The 25221-nt window shown below is 35.6% G+C and overlaps 1 protein-coding gene across 2 annotated transcripts; it reads left to right on the plus strand.

Annotated features, from left to right (window-relative positions):
* The first annotated feature begins 3544 nt into the window (after positions 1 to 3544).
* Positions 3545 to 24619, plus strand: LOC135153959 (nuclear receptor subfamily 2 group E member 1-like). Of its 2 annotated transcripts, none has more exons than XM_064098928.1 (5): positions 3545 to 4127; positions 11971 to 12213; positions 20173 to 20672; positions 21403 to 21661; positions 22284 to 24619. In XM_064098928.1, the coding sequence occupies exons 1-5, from the start codon at positions 3986 to 3988 to the stop codon at positions 22523 to 22525; spliced, it is 1386 nt and encodes a 461-aa protein (XP_063954998.1). In that variant the 5' UTR covers positions 3545 to 3985; the 3' UTR covers positions 22526 to 24619. The 2 variants fall into 2 exon arrangements, with proteins under 2 accessions (XP_063954998.1, XP_063954999.1); XM_064098929.1 differs by lacking the exon at positions 3545 to 4127 and adding an exon at positions 11431 to 11602.
* The last annotated feature ends 602 nt before the right edge of the window (positions 24620 to 25221 follow it).

The raw sequence follows: 25221 nt of genomic DNA on the forward strand, positions 1-25221 counted from the left end.
CGCAGAAACATCAATACACAAACGAATAGTCCAAAATAAGCGTTTTTGATTGGTTTAAAATCAAGTTGTGATTTATTGCAAATCTTCTGTTACAAGTTCTAGAACCTAATAAGAATTGCGAGATGTTCAGACGATGATACATTACGAATATTTATAACCTTACGTCTAAACACGACTTGTTAATAGTGATGTCATAATGCAGGCGGTTGTTTGTGCAGTTGGTGTAGTTCCCTGGGAAGTAAGTAGCCTTTTATAGATTTGTGTTTTCCGCTGGAATCCACATGCATTAAGAAAATCGATAAGGGCAGTGAGTTGATTTATCAGTAATAGAAGTGAATTGTTCTTTGATTTGTAAGATACATTTTCACAATTTTGAAATATTGTGTGAATGATGGGGGATAACTGCTTTGCAGTGGGCCCGCATTCAGGGGGGTTGAGCTGCAGACCTCCCCCACCCTTCACACGTACAAACGTATACCGCCCAGACACACACACCCTCACACAGTGGTGGTGCTTCAAGAGAAAAGACACTCCCTGCTTGTTTTCAAGTAATGAAAATGTGGAAGAAAAGAATAGGGTTAAAGAAGAACATTAAAAAAGAGAGTCACGTAACTATAAATCATCCCGATGCCGCCCCTGCATACACACGTACACCCCATACATTCCAGAGGGAAACTTCTCGATTCCTTGTTTATTTTTCATGCTTTTGGATATTGTTTGATATTCACAAATAAATTGACTGTAATATATTAATTTCCATGTGAATATATCTCCACAATTTCAGACTCGTATTGTCATAATGATATTCAAACTCTTATTTTGGCTCAAAGTATAACGCAAAGCTATAACCTTCTCGTAATCCATATATGCCCATCTAAGGTGTGCTTCATTTCATTTAAACCCAAATAGTGTTAGTGATAGGCCTATACGACAGGCAGTCGAGCATGCACCCGCCAAGACAAAATCTTATTCCTAACGGATCAAACTACTGATCACAGCGGACAATAGATTTTAGGCCCAATATCGTAGAACCTCTTGTTAAAACTGACAAAAACAACTCAAATCATGGAGTTTGATTGGCTTTTGTAATTCATTTATTAACAGTTCATAGAAATTTTGCATTTGAAAGCAATCAAAAGTTTTATGGAACGGGGCCAAATATTCTCTATGGCGATCTAAAGAAGATATCAACATGTCGGTTCTTTCACAAAATAATTTCTCGATTATCGGTTGGATTTTCAGTGTTTTTTTAGTCATTTATATCATTTAATTTAAAGATGAAATATCTAATAATGAATTTTTAAAAATCTGATTAGAATTAATATATTTGCGGGGGGCTTAGTTTCATATAATTTTGGTAATTTACTTTCAAATTTTGCAAAATATTTGTCTGATCTTTATAAAGATAGAAAAGAATATGAAATGGTCTCTTGATTTTTTTTACAAAATAACTATACGTATATGTCGGTCAGTTTTGGTGAATCGATGATTTTAGCAAATTGCAAAAAAATATACACTATAATACGCCTTCATTCAAATCCTAAGTTGACAAAATTTGGTCAGTCCTTTATCGATTGATCCAAAGGCGGTGATTTGCCACTCTGTCAAATAGTAGACCAATATTATCATGATTATATAGGCTTACTATTTGTACATGCAAGCATGCCCAGATTGTGCCAAGTTCATGCCCCCGGGTCCCAGATTGGCTGGGGTCTGGGGCTTCAGCCCCCCAAACCTTTTTTCAGTGTATGAAAACGTAGAAATTACCTTCAAATGTTTATGTAATGCATGCCAAGCCCCCCCCCCCCCGCGCCATCCATACATATCCACACATACACAAACTTTCAAAATCGGTTAAAAAACAAACAAAGAATTCGGTTGAGGCAGTAGCTAAGAAGCAAGAGAAAAGAGCAAAAAAAGAGGAGAAAATATATATTGATGCTAAGCAAACAGAATAGGTGTATGTATCTGTTCACTGTTTGGTTTGCCTTCATTCACCATAACTCAAAATAGTTATTTTAGAATATCTAACCCAAAGATCTATAATCTATCTGATGTTCACGCACCTTTTTAGCCTTTCAGCTTTAGGCTTACTAAGTTATCCAAATGGCTCATTACGCAATAGCACTCATCAACTCTATCAACGAATCCCATACACAATTCGATTGGAAATGAACGGGGTTTTGCTGTCGGGAAAATCGAAAAAATTAATTATAATTGAATGTTTTCCGCTCGTTAACGTCACCTCACTTATAAATGCCACTCAATAAAACATTAGGTAGTCAAGCAGCAGCTAGGTTATGGGATAATAAAAGTTGATGTGGAATGACTCCGAGCAGAAGTCTATTTAATTCCCAAGACCTATATACCTATAAAGTCAAAAAGTATTGTGTATTCTCAGTCTAAAAGTGATTGGTAATGAAGCGCAGCATACTTTAAAACAAAAGGCTAAGTCAAGATACTAGACAATAATTTTAAAAAACCCCACAGAATTAGCACAAGAAAAATATGTTCGGCCATATTACAACTATTACAAATATATTGATAACTTTAGACGTGATTGTAATCGTAGGCGCCGATCACGGGACCCCCCCCCCCCCCACGAATTTCTATTCATTTATTTGGTAGTAGTAGTTGTAGTAGTAGTAGTAGTGTAGAAGTAGAAATAGTAGTAGTAGTAGTAGTAGTAGTAGTAGTAGTAGTAGTAGTAGTAGTAGTAGTAGTAGTAGTAGTAGTAGTAGTAGTAGTAGTAGTAGTAGTAGAAATAGCAATAATAGAAGTAGTATATAGAAAAGGAGCCGCAGGAGAAAAAGTAGTATAATAGTAGTAACAGTAGTTAGAAGTAGTAGTAGTAGTGGTAGTATAGTAGTAGTAGTAGTAGTAATAATAGAAGTGATGGCGGCGGTAGTGGTATAGTGGTAGTATAATATTCGATTTAGAAGTGGGAGTAATGAGAAAGGGCCATAGTCAGACTGAAAACTGGACATGCGCAGACGCGTCTAAGCCGGTCAGATGTATAGGTTCTCATTACCATGGTTGCTAAGGTATCCAAATAAAGTTCAGTTGTACTGATATAGGCCTATGTCTCGCAAGACATTTATGTGGGGGTATCTGTATTTCTAAAGTGTAATCGGCCATTTGTTGTGTTTTTATCATCACTTTATCAGAATTTCGATTCTCGTCCCAAAATTTAATGTGAATGATAAGTGTAATAATTGAGTTTACAGAAAAACAATTCGAAATAACTTTTACTTGTTTATGTTATTATTCAAAAAGTGGATCATGATTGACTACCAAGAATGCCCCTTTAGACTAGCCCAAGGATAAGGATGACAATACCAGGTTTTGACATCGTTATTTTCTATCATTATCATTCTAAAGGCGTACATTTTATTTTGTTTGGACACTCTGTATCTTTCGGGGGATTTACCCTGTTCTATGCACTCTAATAAATGATACATCATAACCCGCCAATCCTCCCATTGCTTGCTTGATAAATTATGACGTCACTGGGAAATGATTCGATCGTATATGCACTTGCCTCATATAGTCGGTGTACACCAATTAAAGACAAACCTTTTCTTTTGCCGGTCGAAAGCCCTCTCTGGATATATTTCTCCATCAAGCAGATCGGTTAAGATCAAGATTATTAACAGTTTTGGACTACAAGTGAGCTTGTTTTGTCTTTAGAAGACTTTTACCGATTAAACCCAAAGCATTGATAAAGGTTGAGCTTAATCTTTTAATCTTCAAAACTGATGTATGCCTCTATATAACTTTGTTTTTCTTCTTCACGTGGAACTTTGATTTGCTTTTTTATCGTATGAAGAGAAAATTGCATACTTTCTTCAAACTTTTGCTCAATTCAGAAAATGTACTGACTTAGTTGCCTTGCCTTTTGTATACTCGTTAATTAGTTTAGACGCCCTTCTTGTTAACAAAAAAACACACAAAGATTTGAATCATTTTTGGACTTTGTATTAAAATGGACATCCTGAGCTTCGATGAAGATAGTCATCATCGTTCGTTTTCAACGACCACGGGGTTGACGGCGCCTAAACTCACACTGACATCGATTTCGACACCGAGCATTATTCGTCCAGAGCAACGACATACAATCAAAATAAGTAAGTATATGAAATACTTAAATAATACTTTTTGAAAGGTCCATACTGTTTTATATCATATAAATTACATATCATGATTAACAAATTTATTCAAAGCATTACGTGATTCAGAACTGGGAACAGCTCCGAAGTATTTGTTTTTTTAAGCTAATCAATTTTCTATGTAAATATCACTTTCTATTCAAATAGCATAATTAACATATTTATGTTATAAATGTAGGAAATACAATATCAATAGATATCGTGACCCCGTCTTACAAATGTTGTTTGAATAGGCAAACTATAGTCAGTTTTGACTATTGTTGCCTTGTTAATTTGCTTTCCTTTTTTTTTCCGAAACAGAATAATTTCTTTGTTGAATCTATATCAGTTAAAAAAGGTAAAGAAAAGAGAGGAAAGAAAAGTTCTTAGGAAATCGTGCAAGACCACCTCTACTGCCCTGTATAGCACGTTATCCTGACAAGCCCGCTCTTATGCCTTACGAAGAGTTGCGATAGATTGTATAGAAATGAATAGAGATTGATCTATAATTATGTAGTTAATACCTATTTCTTACTGACGCGATTCGCGTCAGGATTGAACCCGTGATCTAAATCGTGGAGCAATCGTAATGATCGTGTCAGATATCGTATCATATCTTGAAGTTAGTCGTGGCAGTCGTTACGGTTGTGATTGTGAAAAAAAAATTGGACGGCTCAGAAATTTCCCCATCAGCTACGAAAAGCCAATCACAATTTGAGTTTGATTTGAATGTGTTCGCAACTCTTCGTCCGAGAGTCAATTCTAATTCTAATAATAATGATAGCTGGATTTATAAAGCACTTTTTTCCTGAGGATACAAAGCGCTGCTATTATTACCCCGGCTTTAGCTCGAGCAACCATCACCGGCGCTCAGTGCACGCAATGCATTAATCCTGCCGGGTACCCATTCACCTCACCTGGGTCGAGTGCAGCACAGTGTGGATAGATTTCTTGCTGAAGGAAAACACGCCATGGCTAGGATTCGAACCCACGACCCTTTGTTTGAAAGGCGAGAGTCAGAACCATTAGACCACGATTCTATACGCTTTATATTTTTATCAATATAATGTGACGCTAACAACATTTTGCATTTGTCGTCAAATTTATTTATATTTTATCATTAAGCTAACATGTATTTCTATACTTATGGACGATGAAAACAAATCTAAATCTACAACGACAAATATGCATACTTTCATTTATTTCAAATCTGGATTAGTTTATTTAGATGTGTTTGATTTCTAGTTTGATATTCAATACAAACCAATGATCGTATCAGTCATGATAAATAATAACAATATAAATCACTTTGGAACATTTTCCCACTTTATCTAACTGTGTATTCGTATACTTCATTCTGTGTCCGTTTTAATATATATATATATATATATATATATATATTCTCCTAATGCGATTTATTGATATTTGTTTGTTTCTGTTATTACAATAGTCCTTTTAGGTTAACAGTCAACAGACTCGCATTCTACTGGGTATGCCTATCTATCTCCATGATTACATTCCGAGTCTAACATCTCCAAAGTGCACACGGTTAACTTTTTTTGCCCTCATAGCTTTTCTATCAGACATCAATAAACATAACCTTAAATTTGAAGCCACCAACACCACGAGACATGTTAGCTTTCTGCATCAGAACGCTTCTTAATCCGGAGTTTATTGCATTTCACACATTTAATTAACATCGCGGTCCCACTGGATTCCAGGTTGGCACCATTCTATGCAGGTGTACACACTCTAACGATGCGACGCCACCAATCCTCGAATACCAGAGAATGTTGAAAGGCGAACAGCTTTTACACCAAACTTTGTTTTGCTGTTAGAGGCGTTTTCTGTCTTGATTTCATCTCAGAAATCTTGTCTAGCAAGATAAAGAACCGAAATCATCTCGTTGTCATCTTATCTTACTAGATTTTTTTAAATATATACTATTTACAAGAATGTTTTTAATAGGAGGCTGCACTCTACAAGCTCCGCTTGTAGCAGCGTCCACCATTGCTAACATGTCTGTGTATAGAGTTTTGCAATATGTTTATTGTTTATATCAAGCTTTACGAAATCAAAAATTATATTGTAATTGTTGGAAATTGAAATGAATGAAAATGAAAATTGGAAAAACAAAATGATATACAGTACTTGAAATACTTAAAATGACCATGATAAAGATCAATATTCATGTACTTTTACTATTATCTATTACTATTATGTAATAAGTCGGCATATATAAAGATATTATTTATTGGTAAAAGTGCTTCATCTGATTTATTAATTATGATATAAATCAATATATTTTGGGATATTCATAAAAAGGGTAGATTCAAATTAAAGTTGTAAATCAAGCATGCGCAAAATAAAGAGCTATGTGTTCTCTAAAATATAAGAGCTCTTCTTTTTCAAACAAGTCGAACAGACGGGCAGATTATGTAGATAGATAGATAGATAGATAGATAGATAGATAGATAATGTAGATTGGATAGATAGATAGATAGATAGATAGATAGATAGATAGATAGATAGATAGATAGATAGATAGATAGATAGATAGATAGATAGATAGATAGATAGATAGATAGATATATAGATAGATAGATAGATAGAATAGGATAGATTGGATAGATAGATAGATAGATAGATAGATAGATAGATAGATAGATAGATAGATAGATAGATAGATAGATAGATAGATAGATAGATAGATAGATAGATAGATATATAGATAAGATAGATTGGATAGATAGATAAATAGATAGATAGATAGATAGATAAATATATAGATAGATATTAGATATAAAGAAAAACGGTGGAGAAACAAGATTGCTGACACGTGTACAACGTGCGACACAAAGCCACTCTCACGTTGTACAAGACGCCGTTGTAAAACGTTCCCACGCGCAGGACGCGAGCCGCACACGACCACTTCACAGGTTGGGGTTGTCCCCATTATAATGGATTTCTTTCTGTCTTTGTTGTCATTTAAAAATCAAAATCATGGCATACACATTCCTTTGTAGCCTGTCAAGCTCACGGAGAGTGGTGGAAAGAATCGTAAAATATAAAGAGAACAGAGAGATAGGAAGAGAGAGACAAACAGAGAGAGGAGGGGGAGGGGTAGAAAGATGAGGGGCGGAATTATTTTAGCTTGGCTTGTTCGAACTCCTACATTCTCACAAGTTTCTCCCTTCTTTCTTTATACTCTTCACCCCTAACCCCCTATCTCTCTGTTCCACACTGATGTCCCTTTTCAGCAATTTTTCTTGCCCTCTTGTCCATATACCATATGTTTCAAAACTTTTTTTTTTTAAGAGATACTTTTATAACCTTGGAATCTGTTGAGGGATGCGCAGGTTTTCACGAATGGGTAATGGCTAATATGCTGACTGTCTCCAGCAACATGTTATGATGTTCTTTTTTTGGATTAAAACAAAATAGCAAAAGGCCTGCCGAAATACCGTGGGAAAAATAACTTTAAACTGATTAAACTGAAAATAGCTTATTTATTCAGCTTCTTCGATGTTTCTGTGCTCCTTTATGGAGTTGTCTTTTAGTCGTATTAATTTTTTTTGTAATGACCATAGTCTGATTTGAGCCATCAAAATGGAAACAACAGAAACAGAATTTTTCAAACATATTGTAATTACATTCAAATAACTACTGCTTGAAAGGAGATACTTTTGGGGTGGCTGTATAGTGCAATCTCTATCCAAATTTCTTAAATCTTAAATCAGTCTTTAAAATGATATAACGACATATCAATTACATTAGACTGTTTAATCATGAATATTGAATCATGCTATGATTAATATTTTGTTCAAATTTTCGATTATCATGTGGCTGAAATATATCATTATTATAGAAAATATTGATATAGTAGCAGGGTTTTTTTAATTGGAATTCCCCTTCTCCATCCCACCCCCTTCTCCACCCCACCCCCCCCTCTCTCTCTCTCTCTCTTCCTTTGAAAAGTTATAGAGTTATAGAGAGATCAACCTTGCAGCTTAAAGAGCAGGAACGCGTCAGTAATGCGACACAAATCGGTAACAACATCAAAACCGTGTAAAGTCGGCAACAATATCAATATCGTGTAAAGTTGTCATAAACCCGCAAGTTCTGAAACCTTTCAAGTACTTTCTAAACAAAATGGAAGACCTGTCGTATAGATTTTTATTTACAGAGCATGGGAATTTTGCAGTTTAAACATGTTTTGACGCCCATTTTTACAGTGGGAATTAAATTGAGCAGAAAATGCGCAGTCGGCTTCCATATACGGATGCAATCGGCAGAAGCTGTTACATGCATTTCTAGGGCTGCGTTGGTTTTGTTTGATTCATCTGTTACAATTTTTGATAAATGCAGAAAAGGTCTCAGTTTAGCCGTCCTCTGAATGAAACTTTGATAATATATTTGAGAAACTTTGGGGACTTATTGCATAAGTGGTATAATTCCGATTATTTCTACATTTGATTTGTGATTATTACTGTAAAGATGTTTTTTACAGTTAATTCTTTGTGGGACCGACACTCCTAACAACGTCTTCTGTCGTCCATTCATCTTTTTTATATTTTCTGAATTTCATTTGCAAACATATTAAATTACTATTTGTTATCCATCATTTCAGGTTACTTCATGTTTTAATGCTGATTTTATTTCCTTTTTGGTATTTTTTATTTTCATTTTTAAAGTCTCGCTCAAATATTGGTAAAAAGATAATTAGATGTTGTTTACTGCCTTTATAACTTAAAATGTGTAGTGGCTGCTATACCAAATTTAATTAATTCTTTTTTTTTAATCAAACTCTGACTTTTATAAATATCGGAGAGTTGAATATTATTTGACAATGGACTTTTCAAACGAAAGGAACTTAATCAATTAAGAAAAGTTTCGCTGTTGATGTCATTCTCCTTAACTGATTATTGATGCACACCATATTTAATAAATATGATACATAAAGCATCTCTATATAGTTACAGAAGCAAAATTACGTTTTTTTTAATACACATTTAATGAGAAAACGTGTAATGTATTATAATAAATTACATGTTTTCCCAGTAAATGTGCATAAAAAGCAATGCACATAAATAACAGATTATGAGACATCGTAATACAAAACGTATTATAGTCAAGAAAATGAATCGGAGATGAAAATCAAAACAAGAGCAAACAAACAATTATCTATGATAAAAGAAATTATGCCTTTGCGTCATTTTGAAACAAATGAAATTCTATACAAAAGAAAAGTGATTTGATTTATTCTCTTTTCTAAAGTAATAATGTTCATGTTTTTATCTTGCTGTGTATTTGTGTATTTGACTTTATACATGTGTGTTGAATTCATGAATGAAAATGAGGAATCTGAAACTGCAGTTGAAATGAAATCACCAATAAGTGACAACATAAATGCAAAGAACGTGCAAATAAGGAAAAACAAAACATAATTTTTCACATTCATGATCTATACCTCTATCGAGGCAAACAAAAAGGGTAATAATAGTTAGACATGTTGCTTAGGATATGGAACTATATCACCTTGATATCGTTCAGACTGAGCCGTGACAAAGGAATCTTGGCCGAGGTTTCACCTTTTCATTGCTGCCCAGATCCACCCCAAAATGTTTTGACAACCTGCCTTATACGAACAACCAAATAAAAAGAAGATAACAAAACCATTTGACAATTAAACCTAATGTTTATGCAACTGGGATGGGAGAAGTAATCAGAGTGTCTCTCATGTCTTGATGAAAAGAGATCTTTTCTTTTCTTGGCAAACTTTTCCGAGGAACTTGGCTATTGTTGTCAAGATCGTGGTGGTTTGATTTTTAAGGCTTGTAGAGTACAAGGTGATACGAACGGAGTATTTCATAGGTTCCATGATATTTGCTCCGGTGACAATTGCTCCGCTGCAAATTCCACACATTAATGGAATTGCCAACTTCAACCCTGGATTTAACACTATACCTTATCCTAGACCTAACCCTAAACCTAACATAAAACTTTAAACAAGCCCAGAGCAAATGCGGTGTCACCATTTCATAATACTGTTTTTTTGCAATGGTATGAACGAACGTGCCTGGAGTATGAAAGGATATTTTTTGTTCTTTCAATCACTTCAGGTCGTTTAAAGCTTTAGTTGAAATACACAGGTGATGATTAACATTTTTTTAAGTCGAAAAGCTGTTTGAGTACTGTCATTGTATATATTGTCATTATGAAATTATTTCGGCAAATGGATATAAATGAAAAACATTATCTTCGCTTTACTGTCGAACGTATACACTACAGGTTGCTTTATAAAAAAAAATAGTTTAACTATGAAAATTGTAATTTCCGTTTTTTAAACGATGTATAACAAATACATGCAGTCTATATATACCAGAGGGGTAATGACATCCCCCCCCCCCAAAAAAAAAAAAAAGAGCGACACATGGCGTATGTTGGAAAATGTATAAATAAATGAAAATAAAAGTCGTGAGCGAGAGAAAAATGAGGCTTTTTTTTTAATGAAAATCTTTCTTCCCCCCCCCCATTCTTTGTTTCCCTTTTTCTTGGTCGTGGAACTCAGGGAGTGGATGCAGAGCCCCCCCCCCCCCTCCCATGCCCCCTATCTGTACGCTAGTGCTATACACTGCTTTGTTTCTCCTTTATTACACCCTCCCCCTCTCTCCCCCTCCCCCTCTCTCTCTCCTTTATCTCTTTATATATATACCTTTCTTTCTATCTTATCAATTTCTCTCTCTAACCCTTTTATTCCCCCTCCCTGATATAAATTCTACCTGAAAGTCAACAAAATTTATTTTACCATTTGCACTTTTCAACTCATCCGAAGACGCCGATCTATATACATTTTCTGTCTGGTCCGAAAAAGGGGAGAAAAAGAGCAACTGCTTTTCATCTGTAAAGTAACACATACATAATTGTTTGGAAACTTAGACAAAGTTATGGAGACAAGTGCATTTTTGGCGAACTGTTTTTCCGGGACACTTCGCCATTGTTTCGGTTGTTTGCCGAACAAACTCGGGTCGTGTGCTCGGCTCGCGAGGGGCTCGCGATTGGCTCGCGACACCACTCTGAACTTTGCTCTGATTGGTCAGCTCGCTCCACCCCTCCATTTACCTTTGTAAGCCAAGTACTATCTTGAAAAGATTCTAAAATAACAAATCAAGTTTTGATATGTCTCTTGGGTTGTTACTTTTGACTGTTACCCATCGAGGGAATAGGAACCCTTTGTTTGATAGCACTATATTTAAGGCGGGGACTTTTAGGTGAAGTTTGCAGAGAAGACCGAGGCAGTTCTGGAACACTCAAATTTCTGCAAATTCTAAGCATTCCAGAAGAAAATTTATAGGACAATTTAATTTGCAACTGGAAATACTGCTGTTAGATTTTTTTAGACGCGTTTTCTATTCCAAACTATCGTAAAATGAGGGATCCTGGTTTTATCAGAGGTATGAAGTATTTGATTTTGTTAATAGTGTTTTTGGTTGTTTTGGGTTTTATTTTTTTGCTAATTATTCAAGTAATGACTTTTCGTTATGCAACTTTTCCTTTTGAGGGGTGAGGTTTTTTAAAGATATTTTGGTGCACTTATATCAATTATAATTTCAAGTATAAATATAAGTTATCAAAATTCTTCTTCAAGTAAGTTATTCGATAAAGAAGTGTTTCGTTAATTAAATTAGAAATACCTTTATATCACTTTTTTCAGTTGACGGCTATAAACTTGACAAAAACTTGATAACTATTGCATATCGTCACGATAGATAGTGAAATATTTTTTTCAATACCATTTTCTGTCTTTCTTAATTTTCTCCAGGTGATCGTCTGCTGGACATCCCGTGTAAAGTATGCGGCGATCGAAGCTCCGGCAAGCACTACGGTGTTTACGCCTGTGATGGGTGTAGCGGATTCTTTAAACGCAGTATCCATAGAAACCGGGTGTATGTCTGCAAGCAGCAAGGAAAAGGAGGAGGAGACTGCCCCATAGACAAGACCCATCGCAACCAGTGCCGGGCCTGCCGGCTCAGGAAGTGCTTCGAAGCCCAGATGAATAAAGATGGTAAGAGCACCTTTCATATTGCCTTCAGTGCTTCATGGTTGGTGTTAATGTGTTGATAATGGTGATTCTGTTGTTGGTGTTCGTGCTTGTGTAGTGTTTCGAAGCCCATATGAATAAAGATGGTAAGAACACCTTTCATAATTATTACTTCAGTGTTGGTATTAGGTGATGGTGTTGGTGCTTGTGTTTGTATAATTCAATGTTTTGGAAACTGGTGTTACTTTTTTTTACGCCCAGTGAATATTGTTTTAGTTTAAGAAATGGTCTAAGAGAAAAAAAATGATTACTGTAATTAGACCGACCAGAGTAAAACCTGCCGACTTTTATGTTTTTTTGTTTTTTTCAAATTGACCTTTTTCCTTCCTAAAAAAATCAACCAACCGATCCTATACTTCTCATCAAGTTTCTTTTTTTTTTTGTTTTTTTAAATTGAAATAAATAAAACCTAAGAAATAAAAACATCTTCAAATGGTGAGACGAGGACTCTTTTTCATGACCGACTCTCAATCTCCATAAAAAAAATTGTATATAAAAATCGAATAAAGAAGATATCTTTCTTATCATAATTAAGTTAACTAAAAAATATCTTTACAAAAATAATTAACAAGAAATCCGGACCCACCGACCGACCGACATTATTACGCTTTGATAAGGAAAAAGGAAAATTGTCGTCATATTACTGACACATTGTTGTGGGGCGGAACAAATGGAATTTTCGTATACTGGTTTTGGAGATTGTGCTTTATTTGCCCATTTATGAATTCGTATTTTACTAACTTAATAGGGAGCAGAATATCACATTGTAAATTTTTTCAGAATCTTTTTAAATTAAATATTAATATACAGACGAGAATCGTAAAATTTCAATTTTGAAATTTCAAATTTGAAAATCGCATTGTACACAATACTACTTGCATGACAGGTGCAATGGTAATGCCTTTAATCCTGAAGATATGACACTTCTAAGTCAAATGATACTGTGATTACTCTTCATTTTGTCACGATTAATAATGTGAGGAGATTGATTGTAATTGAGGTGAAAAAAGGAGGAGAATATTAAAAGTATAATGTGAACGGACGAACACATGCACGCGCTTCTATTTGTATCCGGCATTGTATCTAATTGTTTGTTTCGTCAATATTACAAGTTCTACCGCATGCACTCGCGAAGTTCACGGTTTCCAAAGAGATTCCAAAAATATATGTTTTCTTTTAAACGACAGAAATTTCATTCAATTATTATTTCCGCAAATAAGATGTATCGATGGAAATAAAACCGCACACTCAGACCCAGATGCACAAATACAATCGACGCGATGACCTTTCTTGCACTTGAGAAGAGGGGGGGGGGGTGGAGAGAACGAAATAAGAAAAGACGTTGCTGTGATTTGTGGTTAAAATATGTCATCGGAAAATCATCCTTTACAATCACTGTAAATGTACTCTATAGAAACACAAAAAGGCGAAAAGGGTAGAAAATGGCCGAGGAGTGACGGAGTTTTTTTACCCTTATTAAGAAATGGTGTCACTCCCCAGCCCATTCTTTAGAGTGAGGTTGATAGTTTCTGGAAAGATATCTTTAGAAATTAGATTTCAAGAATCCTATACTTTATCAGAATTTTTTTTTCGTACAGTATTAAAGCCATCACATTCCCTATACTCATTCAAATAATAACAAAATTGATAATTAATATTCAGCTATAGGAATAATATTCTTCTGTTCTATTCTCTATGTGGGGTTGTACCCTATTATGAGAAAAATAATGGCCTTGTTATGAACTTACTAATCTTTGGTTTTAAAAAAAATCATGCAAAATGAATCCGGGAGTTGTTTTACCCAACAATTTGTGTATATGAACCAATCTAATATATCTTATGCACAAATTCTAACTGTTATAATAATCCATGAAAGATATCTTAATCTTATCTAATCGGAATTCTTATTTATTCTCTCCTTGATTTTAATAACCATGAGGTCAATGATTATTTGTGCTGTACTTATCGCATTTCCTTTCTCGGCAAGTGGCCGGTCTTATTAACCCCCTTAATTCTATTTAAAAAGACATCATCTCAGCGAGGCAGACGTAAATTGTTTGACATTTTCATTTCTCAAGAAGTCGATGACAGATGCCTGTCTGTTATAACATCTTCAAGCGAGTGCCCTTCGCATCCCATTTTATCGCTGCGCGCCAAACACAAATAAGTCAATACCATGCGCTTGTCGTCTGCAAACGAAAATGCACGAGACGGCGAGAATCTCTGTCGGCGCACTCGGGCCGCGCTTTTCGGCTCGAGCTTTGCTTTTCTATCTCAAAGTTGCTCCTGAAAAAGAATATATGAATGGAATAAAAAGGAATATACCTTTTGATAATAGCCCTGCCCTCGAGATCGAGAGGAGCTTGTTGATTTGCCCTCGGGCTAAAAAGGCGACGCTATTAACCTTCACCGGAAAATGCCTTCTAATAAGGAATGTTAAAAGGATGAGTAGTTTATCTTTCTGCCGCTGTGTTATCTCTTGCCATTGAAATTGAGTCTTCAAGATTCATTTCAGTCTTGTGTCATCTGCGCATGCACTAGGCCACAAATTTGTACTTTTCTTTGTACTTTAGACTTGGCCTAACCCGAAAAGTGCAAACTTTCTTCAATTTTGTTTTCCAAAATGATTGTGATTCTTAAGACATGAAACGACTCAACCTTGTGAAATCCTGAAATCAACAATTTTTTTCAATGGTATAAATATTATGAGCATTCTCTATAAGGCACTGTTTAATTTAGTGTATAACTTAGATTTGCAACGCATAATTGATCTTCTGTTCTGTTCTGTTCTGTTATGGTAACTCTCATGAGGAACTCGGCTGGACAGCTTTCTGCTTGTATATTGCCAAGCTGGTACATAACCAATTACCTATGAAACATTTTGCGTCAAAGTTCAGTCATATAGTGGCTGACCATGCATTCTATAGACATGATAGACGACAGAAATTACTCTCGGGTCTTTTTATGGTGTCAATGGCAGAGCGGGGATTTGAACTCACAACCTTACGGTTATGAGTCCAATGCTTTAACCACAAGATCACACGACCCATCTTGATTTATTTCATTAATCCTTATTATCCAATACCATCCAAAATACCATCCAAAATACAATTTCTTAAAGGACAATTATTGCGACATGAATTTTGTTTTTATACAGAAGTATGTAGGTGATAAAAGCATTAAACAGTTGGAATATCTGCACTTTATCGTCCAAAAGGAATCAATCAAAATTTGAAACTATGAAATATAAGTTTTTGTTCATAAAACCATTTGACACAATAAAGATGCTATCAGCCTTTAGATACAGTATGTATTTATTATATATACGTTGTCATGATTATTTGAAAGTTCATACGAAGAAGGAGAAAAACGTTGGAGGCGCAAATATGCCTTAATTCCCGCAGCGCGCGCTTTCGGGGATGATTTTTCATGACGACCAAGACGACAGGGGTGGGAGTGGCTCTTGTGAGTTATTCGTTCTTCCTTCTTTAAGCTTGATTTTTTTTTTTTGAAAGGTGTCATTAATCGCTCACTTGCCAAGAAAGCCACTACGGGGAGAGTGACCGGGAGAAATTTACCAGCTTCGCGATGATTCATCACGCTCGATAAAATCCACCTTGGCCAGGTTTTAATGTCAACGTTCCATATAAACCATCCCAAGACACTAAACGATTAACTTCATGCCAATGATCAGAGGTCGGTCACAGGAAGAGATGCAATCAAACACAACTCCAAACTTCAATCACAACTTGATGTAGAAGTGCACATAATAATAGGGTCTTGCGATCGATTTTTGTTTTTAGTTGGGTTAAAACGCACGGGGGGGGGGCGGGCAACCGGTCCCAGCTCATCTCATTGAAAAAAAACATGTTATTGAATTGAGAGTCTGCCAAAATAATATTGTACATTCCGTAAAAAAAATAATAATTAAACATTTCTTACAGACAAATGTACATGAGTGAAGTTTTAGATCGAAAGTGGGGAGTACAGGAAAAATGTGTGCAATGATTAGCTATAGAAAAATGGATGGATAGATAGATATATATATAGATAGACAGATAGTTAGATAGTTAGATAGATAGATAGATAGATAGATAGATAGATAGATAGATAGATAGATAGATAGATAGATAGATAGATAGATAGATAGATAGATAGATAGATAGATAGATAGATAGATAGATAGATAGATAGATAGATAGATAGATAGATAGATATATAGATGAGTAAGCAAATATTTACAGATAGTCATAAAATACATCTGTAATTACTGGGTGAAGAAGTTTTAAGAAAAGAAATCGTTGAAGAATAGTGACTTCGTCGTCACCGTATTCAAGAAGTACAAACCTATCATCCGTAATAACTTCCGATAATCTAAATCGCAGTTGGTCACGCTGATTACGTGTGACTTTGTACTTTTCCTATACCAGTCATGCTGGTCCCAGCCCACCGCCATGAAGTAACGGCGCTCTTTCCCGAGGGAGTGTGTCAGATATGGTATCCCTAATAAGCAGATAGAAACGTGTCAAAGTATTCCAGAACCATATTGATTAAAATAGGATATTGGTCTACATCTGTGTGTAGATGTTGAATCTATCTTTTACCAAGACTTTATATTGTAGACTCGTGGGGGGGGGGGTAGGGGATGCGGATCGCATCTTCATATACGGCGGAGGTGGATCATCTAAGGAAAAAAATGAACATATTTTGGGGAAGGGGGGCAAAACCTTGTATCACAAAATTAATATAAATATTATGTTTATATAATAATGTTCAGTAGAGAGAAAATAAAATGACTACTGTTGTTCCGTTATGCGTTTGCTAAGAACGTTTTCCATTTTAGATAGTTATTAGCTTAGACAGAGAACTTGGAGTCGAATATCCAGGACAAGTCTTTAACTATATACCAAGAGTATTTTTCCAAATCCTTTTACAAGGTCCTGGCACACAAGTGATTATTTTTTGTTTAAAGACGATATGACAATAGTTTTATTTTGTTCTGAAAATAAAGACGAAATACCGATGAGACAACATCTGCAGGATAAGCCGACAAGATCTTATTTCTTAAATCATTATAACCTGACATTTAGAAGAATATAAAAATGGGCTACGTCAAGCTATAATTTTGTCATGTTATTAAAAAAATATCTGAGAATATTAACAATCCATAAGCGTGTCTGCAATTAAGAACAAAAAATGTCAAACTCAATCATAATTTTCGAGCTTATCCATTAAAAAAATGTGAGAAATACAATTTTGATCGAGGGTGACGAAATGCCTCTTCAGAATGTGGCGGTGCTTGAAATTCTTGAAGTTGATACTCGATCTCATCCTTTACAGGAAGCGTCGAGGAGATTAGAAACCATTATGTTAGATCTTAAGAAGAGATCAAGACATTAATATGTCACTCTGATAGCCAGACGTTGCTAGGTGACTATGACAGTTTCTTCTCCTTTTTGAAATGTGTTTGATATTGTTTATAGGAGAGAACAATGTTGTTTATTTTCATACATTAATAAATTCGGAATTTAACATCTTGAAACTTTGCAGCTCATACGAAGAGATTAGCTAAATGTATTGATGGACATTGAATTTCACTGGTCACTTGTCATATAACGTCTGGAATCATAAAGTCGTTGAATTCTGTATAGAACCTAATGACAAATGCCTTTCACAATGCACCATTGAGTGAAATATATTTCATGTGAATAATTTCAATATATTTTTCAATCAGATTATAGTTTTAAGAAAGCTGTTCTTGCCTTTCTGTCAATTTCAAAGACTACATGCCTCGAACCCCACCCTCATCTCTCCCTGTGTCTCTCTGTCTGCCTCTTTCTCTCTCTCTCTCCCTCACCCTATCTATCTATCTATCTATCTATCTATCTATCTATCTCTATCTCTCTCCCCCTCTTTCTATCTATCTCTATCTCTCTCTCTCTCTTCCCCCTCTATCTATATCTGTCTATCTATCTATCTCTCCTTCTCCCTCTCTCTCTCTAACCGTATCTCTCCTCTCCATTTAGCACTTTCATAGAAATATTCAATTCTAAAGACAGGAAAAAGAAACGTAAAATATTTGTTATTAATTCTCCACAGTGCAAAAAGTAAAGATCAGACGACGTAGATCTAAAAAGATTTATAGCGGGAAATTTATAATTTGACTACGCTGACCGAAGTTGATGGATATTATAACAGCTATTTAGAATGTGAAGTAGGTTCTCGTTGTTCTTGCACGACCCACTCCCGGAAACTATTACTCTGGAAATGAATTTTCTTAAACGTTTTACGACAATAATGGCCGTGTCGCTTATAACCGGTGTAAATCATAGGCAAAGACGACCCTGACATGTCTCAAGGAATATGAGGTTGTCGAACGTATATCATTTTCTTTTCTATGAACAAAATCCACACAATTAGCATGGTTTATAATTTCGTTCCAATGGTTCTTTTTTTTCTCTCTCTCTCTCTCTCTCTCTCTCTCTCTCTCCTCTCTTCCTATCTCCCCCTCTCTCCCCCTCCCTCCCCTTTATTTTCTCCGATTCATACATCCATTATGAAATCTTGTAATGTTTTATTATTTTATGTATAATTCAGTAATCAATATCATCATCATTCTTTAATATCATTTTGGACAAATAAACCCATTTATTGTTATGTAAATTCACTTAAGTCCAAAGTGCATTATCCCTTTTTTGGATCACCCTGGTTAAAAAATAAATAAAATAAATACGCTCTCAGAAGTAGTCATTCAAGTCCTATTTTCGAGTTGATTAAATTTCAGAGTCAGCTATATCTTTGCCGGTGACTCTCCATAAAGGGTAAAGATTGATAATTCTTCAGTAATAACAAAAATCTGCATGTATCACAATTTAGCCGTTGACAGCTGTGCCTTTTTTTATCAAAATAGTGATACTTCCTAAAACATCACACCTTTGATAAATGCCCCTCCTAGCAGCCTCATTGTCAAAGTGCCAAATTGTATATTTTCCCACGTTCTATCTCTGGGCATGAAAAAGCTGAAATTAGCCAACTATAAGCACCTGCAATATGCCATATTTTAATAAATACGTCGATTTCTTTTAAGTGCAAGTCTGTTATTGTAACAGATAGGTGTCCCTTTGTAGATAACAAGGTTACTCATCATATTGTGTTGCGTTGTCAATCAACCGAAAAGGGCGGAACTTAGTGCAATATAGTTTTGATGGTATAGCTAAAAATCACGAAAAAATCCAGGGGGCTTATTCGGGAATATTAAAGAAAAACAGATCGATTGTGATGATGCAAATATCACATAAAAGCCTCTTATAAGCAGGCTACTTCACAATTACTGTTTAATGTCTTTTTTTCTCATGATGATACTTTTCTAAGTTATTGGTCAATTTGTAAATACAATATAATAAAGCATATCACTAACCATTCTCTGTATATCAAAGTGAAAATGTAATGAAGTATTCGGTCAACAATACTTTATAACACATGGATGAAAATCTTAATCATTATCGCTTTTTAATCAAATTATATTTTTCCATTCATGACTGTATACTGTTATTGACTATTTCATTGGTTTGAGTTGTTCACCGAGTTATTATTTCATTCATCCACATATATACATTTTATCGAGGGTTCTGTCTTAACAAAATAAATAATGTATGATGTATGATGATTATTACATTTTTTTAATGTTTTATTTTAAATCTTGCTTCGTGATAGAATCGACATTATATAAGTTGGTAAAATTGGGTAAAAGTCTCATCAATTTATTTCAAGTTGGTGCATGTTGGCATATTTCACTTACCAAAATTCGATTATGAATTTTAATCAAAATTGATATAGGTTTGAAGCTAACAAAATATAAGAACAAAATTCATTCAAAAAAGGAATTATATGATTATTAATATTTTATTTTGTTCTGTCCATCAGCTGTACAACACGAGCGAGGACCACGGAAGCCCAAGAACAAACCCATCATTCCAACAGAGATCAGATCAACAGGCACCCCAGGCACTGTTCGATCCCTGACCCCATCCAGCACCACGTCACTGAGCCCCTTACCCCGTCAAACCGGGCACTCAATCTTACCCCTAACCATACCACACCGCCCGTTGCCCGCCGACAAGTCAGCGCTAACAGGCTCCTCCACGCCGCTACCTCCCCCGTCGAGTAGTTTCATATCTTCATCCGTTTACTACGGGACGTTCTACCACAGCCTCCTCACCGCAGAACACTACAACATCAACCCACTCGCGCTGGACGCCGTGCGGGAAGATGACGGGGCCGAGGTGGGTCGGGTGAAGGGGCTTGGGTCGTCGATTTCCACGTCGCCGGATAACTTACCCGAAGTCACAGCCAGGCTTATTTTTACCTCGGTGAAATGGGCGAAAAATATCACCTGTTTTCGATTGCTGCCGTTCAGAGATCAGGTTGGTGCAGTGTTGATCAAGTGATTTTCATTTTCCGTAATAATGCCCCCCGACCCTGGATCGTACCTCCTTACACTGTCCTCCACCCCTTATTATCCCACCTCCTCAAAAAGCAAAACAAAACGTGGAACATCTTATTCTGTTTTAAAGAACAGTTCTGAGTTTTAGTTAATAAGTTACTGTAGAGCAAATGTAATCGATGTTTTCCCCACTATTCTCCCTTTTTCCTGCTTTCTTAGTATAGCCCAATAATTGTGTATTTATATTTTCTTTCAATGCTTAATATGCGTCCGACTTAAGTGTTTATTCATGTGAATTTACTGTAAGAATGGATTTAACTTCTGGATTTTATTGTTATCTAAACGGATCAATTAATGAATGGATCTGAATAATATATCTTACATAATATCTATTATCTATCTACTATGGCCTGTCTATCTAGTTAGCTAGCTTGCCTTTTCTCTCTCTATTATCTATCTCTCATTCTTTTTTTCATTCTATCTATCTATCTATTCATCCATCTATCTATCTATATCTACCTACCTACCTACCTACCTACCTACCTACCTATGTATCTATCTATCTATCTATCTGTTTGTCTGTCTGTCAGTATATCCTTCTACCTCCCGGGCTACCGGCTACCTCCCTTTTCTTTATCCATACCAATTTATTTTCAATAAGTGACTTGTACTAATTCCCTCTTTCTATTTCTTTCATCAACTCCTCTCAGCTCATCCTTCTCGAAGAAACGTGGAAAGACTTATTTCTGATGGGAATTTGCCAGTGGGCGGTTCCACTCGAAACAGATGCCCTCCTAAAGTCCCTCGCAGTCAGCATGAGCGTGAAGGGAGAAAAGACATCCCCCGAAGCCACGGCGGAGCTCGCATCGCAGGTCCGGTACATGAAGGAGACGGTTGCTAAGCTACGGGCAATGAAGGTGGATTTCACCGAGTTTGCATGCCTGAAAGCTGTAGCCTTGTTCAAATCAGGTATAGCTATGATAATGACAAAACGATTGATTGGGTGCACTGGCGTATACATGGAAGAGGGGGGTGCATCGGCTTGGAGGGTATGTATCCCCCCTCCCCCCCCCCCCCCCGAATGTTACACGACCAGGGGGAAAATGTCAGAAGTTTCCATCGCTCGCGACCTTTTTTTAAAATAGAAATGTTACGTCGTGTGCCATGTTGTGCCCCATCAATTCGCTAATGAAACGGTGGATGCCTATAATGCCTTCTCCTCTCAAAATATGCCTTAAACGGAAGTGATGCACCCCCCCCCCCCCCCCGCGCCTTTGAATAAAATAATCCTATAGAATCATTATCATCAGGTTTTTTTTTATGTCTATCCGGTCATCAGACCGTTTTGACTGTTTGGAAAGTCCAAAAATATATTGAAAAATGATAAGAAAAGTGATGATTTGCGGTTCCCTTGTTAATAAAATCTTTAAAGCCACTTGAAACAGCGGTTTTATTCATTTTTTTTTTCATATTGAACAATGTTTTGGGTTTTATTTTCATTACTAATTGCAATTCACTTTTTTTTCTCATTTCTAGTTTATTTGTATTCATCATTATTGTCCATCCTTTTTAATTTTCATTCATAAAACAGAAACCCCTCATCTGAGCGAGCCTCACCGAGTAGAATCACTTCAAGACCAAGCCCAAGTCATGCTGGGGGACTATGTCCGGTATGCTCACCTTTCTCAGCCCACTCGCTTCGGCCGACTTCTCATCATGCTCTCCGCTCTCCGAGCAGTCAGCAGCAAGTTTTTAGAAACTCTCTTCTTCAAGCAGACGATAGGGGAAATACCCATTGAAAGATTACTGAGCGATATGTTCCAGACTTGTTAGAAGAACTTTCGTAATTTAAGCATTTAAACATTGATGTATTTTCATATACCGTTTATCATGTTTACTATTCTAACAATAATATATCATAGTTGTTTTATACCGGATTATACGGAGATTATAGGCATATCAAAGGATGGTGCCTTGGCGAATGTATTAACATTATGTATTAACTGAAATATTACCATTAGATTGTTAATCATTTAAATTGCTCAGTTGGGATACCCCCACCAACTTTGGCATAAGTTTGAATGTTAATTATTGTCTTAAACCTATATACATTCTAAAAAATACTCCATGAGGGAAAATTTTGCCCATTCTAAAGTAATTGATGCTTATTTTTCTAACCTTACTGGACAATATGCTTCCCACATTGGGTAAAATACTTCCCAAACTGGTTGGACACATAATTACCCTCGTGCTGGTTAAAATTTTACCCAATATTTTTAAAGTGTATATACCCACTGTAATTTATAATACACCATCCATTCAAATAAAGCTTCAGAGCGAATCCCCTCGGCATTCCAAAAAGCATTAATCATTGTTTATATCACACATTCCTTTATCCAAAGCAGTATTAGTTTTGAAAATATACATTCCATTCTCTTTTTTTTTTACTTTTAAATAAAGTGGTCAATAGAAATTAATTAATGCAAAAAGAAAATGAATAATGGGAACTAGCCTCATGTAAAGCCCACTGTCATTTAATACATGTTGTATGTGAAACGGTGATTAAGATTAATATAATTGTTCGTGGTTTGTGTATATAATTATAAATATGTAAATTCTAATTTATTCTGTGAACATTCGATTTTTTAAATAATTGCTTGCTGTATATTTAGATTTGAATAAAGAAATCAAATGTTTGTGCAAAGATTAGAGGACTGTACATGATATATATTTCAAACTGTGTAAACAAATCTAGAAACAGAAAGAAGGAAAAACATGCGAAAAAATAACGTGGTTATTCTATTAGTATATTGTTCTGGAAATTGCTGAAATTGAAATTTAAGTGGTAGATTGACCCATCATTTATCTTATGTTTTAGTATATGTACACATGATTTTTTTGTTATGAATATTATAATAATAAGTGATTTTCAATGTGTGTTTTAATTTGTTTTGCTAAAAGTCCGTTAAGGACATGACTATCATCACCAATCGCCCATGTATTATTTTTTAGTAAATTAGAAAAATGTGAATTTTTAGTTTCTTATAGACTGTTGGTATTAGAAAAACAATATTAATTTTGTTTTAAACCGATGATATGTTCATATTCATATAGTAGCATGATGAGCAAAAAATTTTAGGGGAGACCAGACTTCGCGTTGCAATTACAAGCGAGCGAAGCGAACGAGCAAAAGAATTTACCCTTTTAGTACAAAAATCTAAGTTTGTGATAGAATTTGACATAATACTTTTCAGGAAAAAAAATCACAATTCCCCCCCCCCTTTTTTTTTTTTCTTCTCTCCTTATTTTTTCTGGGTCTTGAATCTATTGGGGGCTTTATGCCCGTCCCCCTTCTCTACCCCAATGTATTCAGAGCAACCTAAAATTTTCTATATAGAGGATACTTTTTTACTACACAGTACTTACGCAAATTGCCCTTCTTGTAACTAGAATCTCGCTCCAGGACGTACATTCGTTTTTGTATGTATGAAAATTTTCTTGAAATTATATAGTGGTTATTATTGATAGCTATGTTAGAGACTTTATCCAGAGAAACAAATAAGTCAGACCTTTCCAGACAAATAAAGATACGATGACACAATCTATCTCGTATAACGATAATAATGAAAAGTGGACTTAATAGAGTGCAACAGTTTGATTTTATGATCAAAATAGGTTTCATTATTCCATGTGTTTTTTACAATTATATACTTCATATTGCTTTACCCATTTTCAAAGCATTCTTGTAATATCAATGCCCCGACATTCGGGCATAATCATTCACTCTGATATTGACTCTGTTTGTTTCGTCGAATCGTACGTGTATAAATGTATGATAAAAACGTTCTCAAAACTGATTTATGAAGACTAAAATGTATCAAAATTCGTAAGTTATGATAAAATGTTGGAAACTGATTTATAAAGACGAAAATTCTTTGGATTACCGAGCTTTCATTCTTGCATCACGATGGTGTAGCAAGTGGTTGTTATGATGAAAAGGAGAATGGAAAGGGGGTAATTAGAAAAGTGGAGAAAAAATGGGGAGATGAAGATGGGTATATAGGGAGGAAGGGAGTGATGCAGAGAAAGAAAAAGTGATGTGGGAGAGAGATGAAAGGAAGATTGAGCTGCGGACAGCATGGACATCAGAGAGGGGGAGTAGAATGAGAGAAGGAGATAAAGATAGGTTCAAAGAAAACAAAGAGTGCGTGTCTGGATGGTCCATTTGGATTTTGGAAAGTCCAGTTATGAGATATGTAGCCTGTTGTAGTTATTAATTCTAACGTTAAAAGACATACTTGCCTTGGGATTTTATTAATCACCCTGAACACACCGAATAGAACGAGACAAGGTTTAAGGCAACGGAGACTAATGAGGACCGCGATGGTCCTCCCTCCCTCCCTCCCCTCCCTCTTTCCCTCTCTCACCCTCTCTCCTTCTCTAACCCACACACATAAAGCGTATATGTACCCCCCCCCCCTCTTTCTCTCACTACTCCCTTTTACACCCTTTCACTGCTACGATTTAAT

Source organism: Lytechinus pictus, chromosome 4 (assembly GCF_037042905.1).
Source record: "Lytechinus pictus isolate F3 Inbred chromosome 4, Lp3.0, whole genome shotgun sequence".
Classification (NCBI taxonomy): Eukaryota; Metazoa; Echinodermata; class Echinoidea; order Temnopleuroida; family Toxopneustidae; genus Lytechinus; species Lytechinus pictus.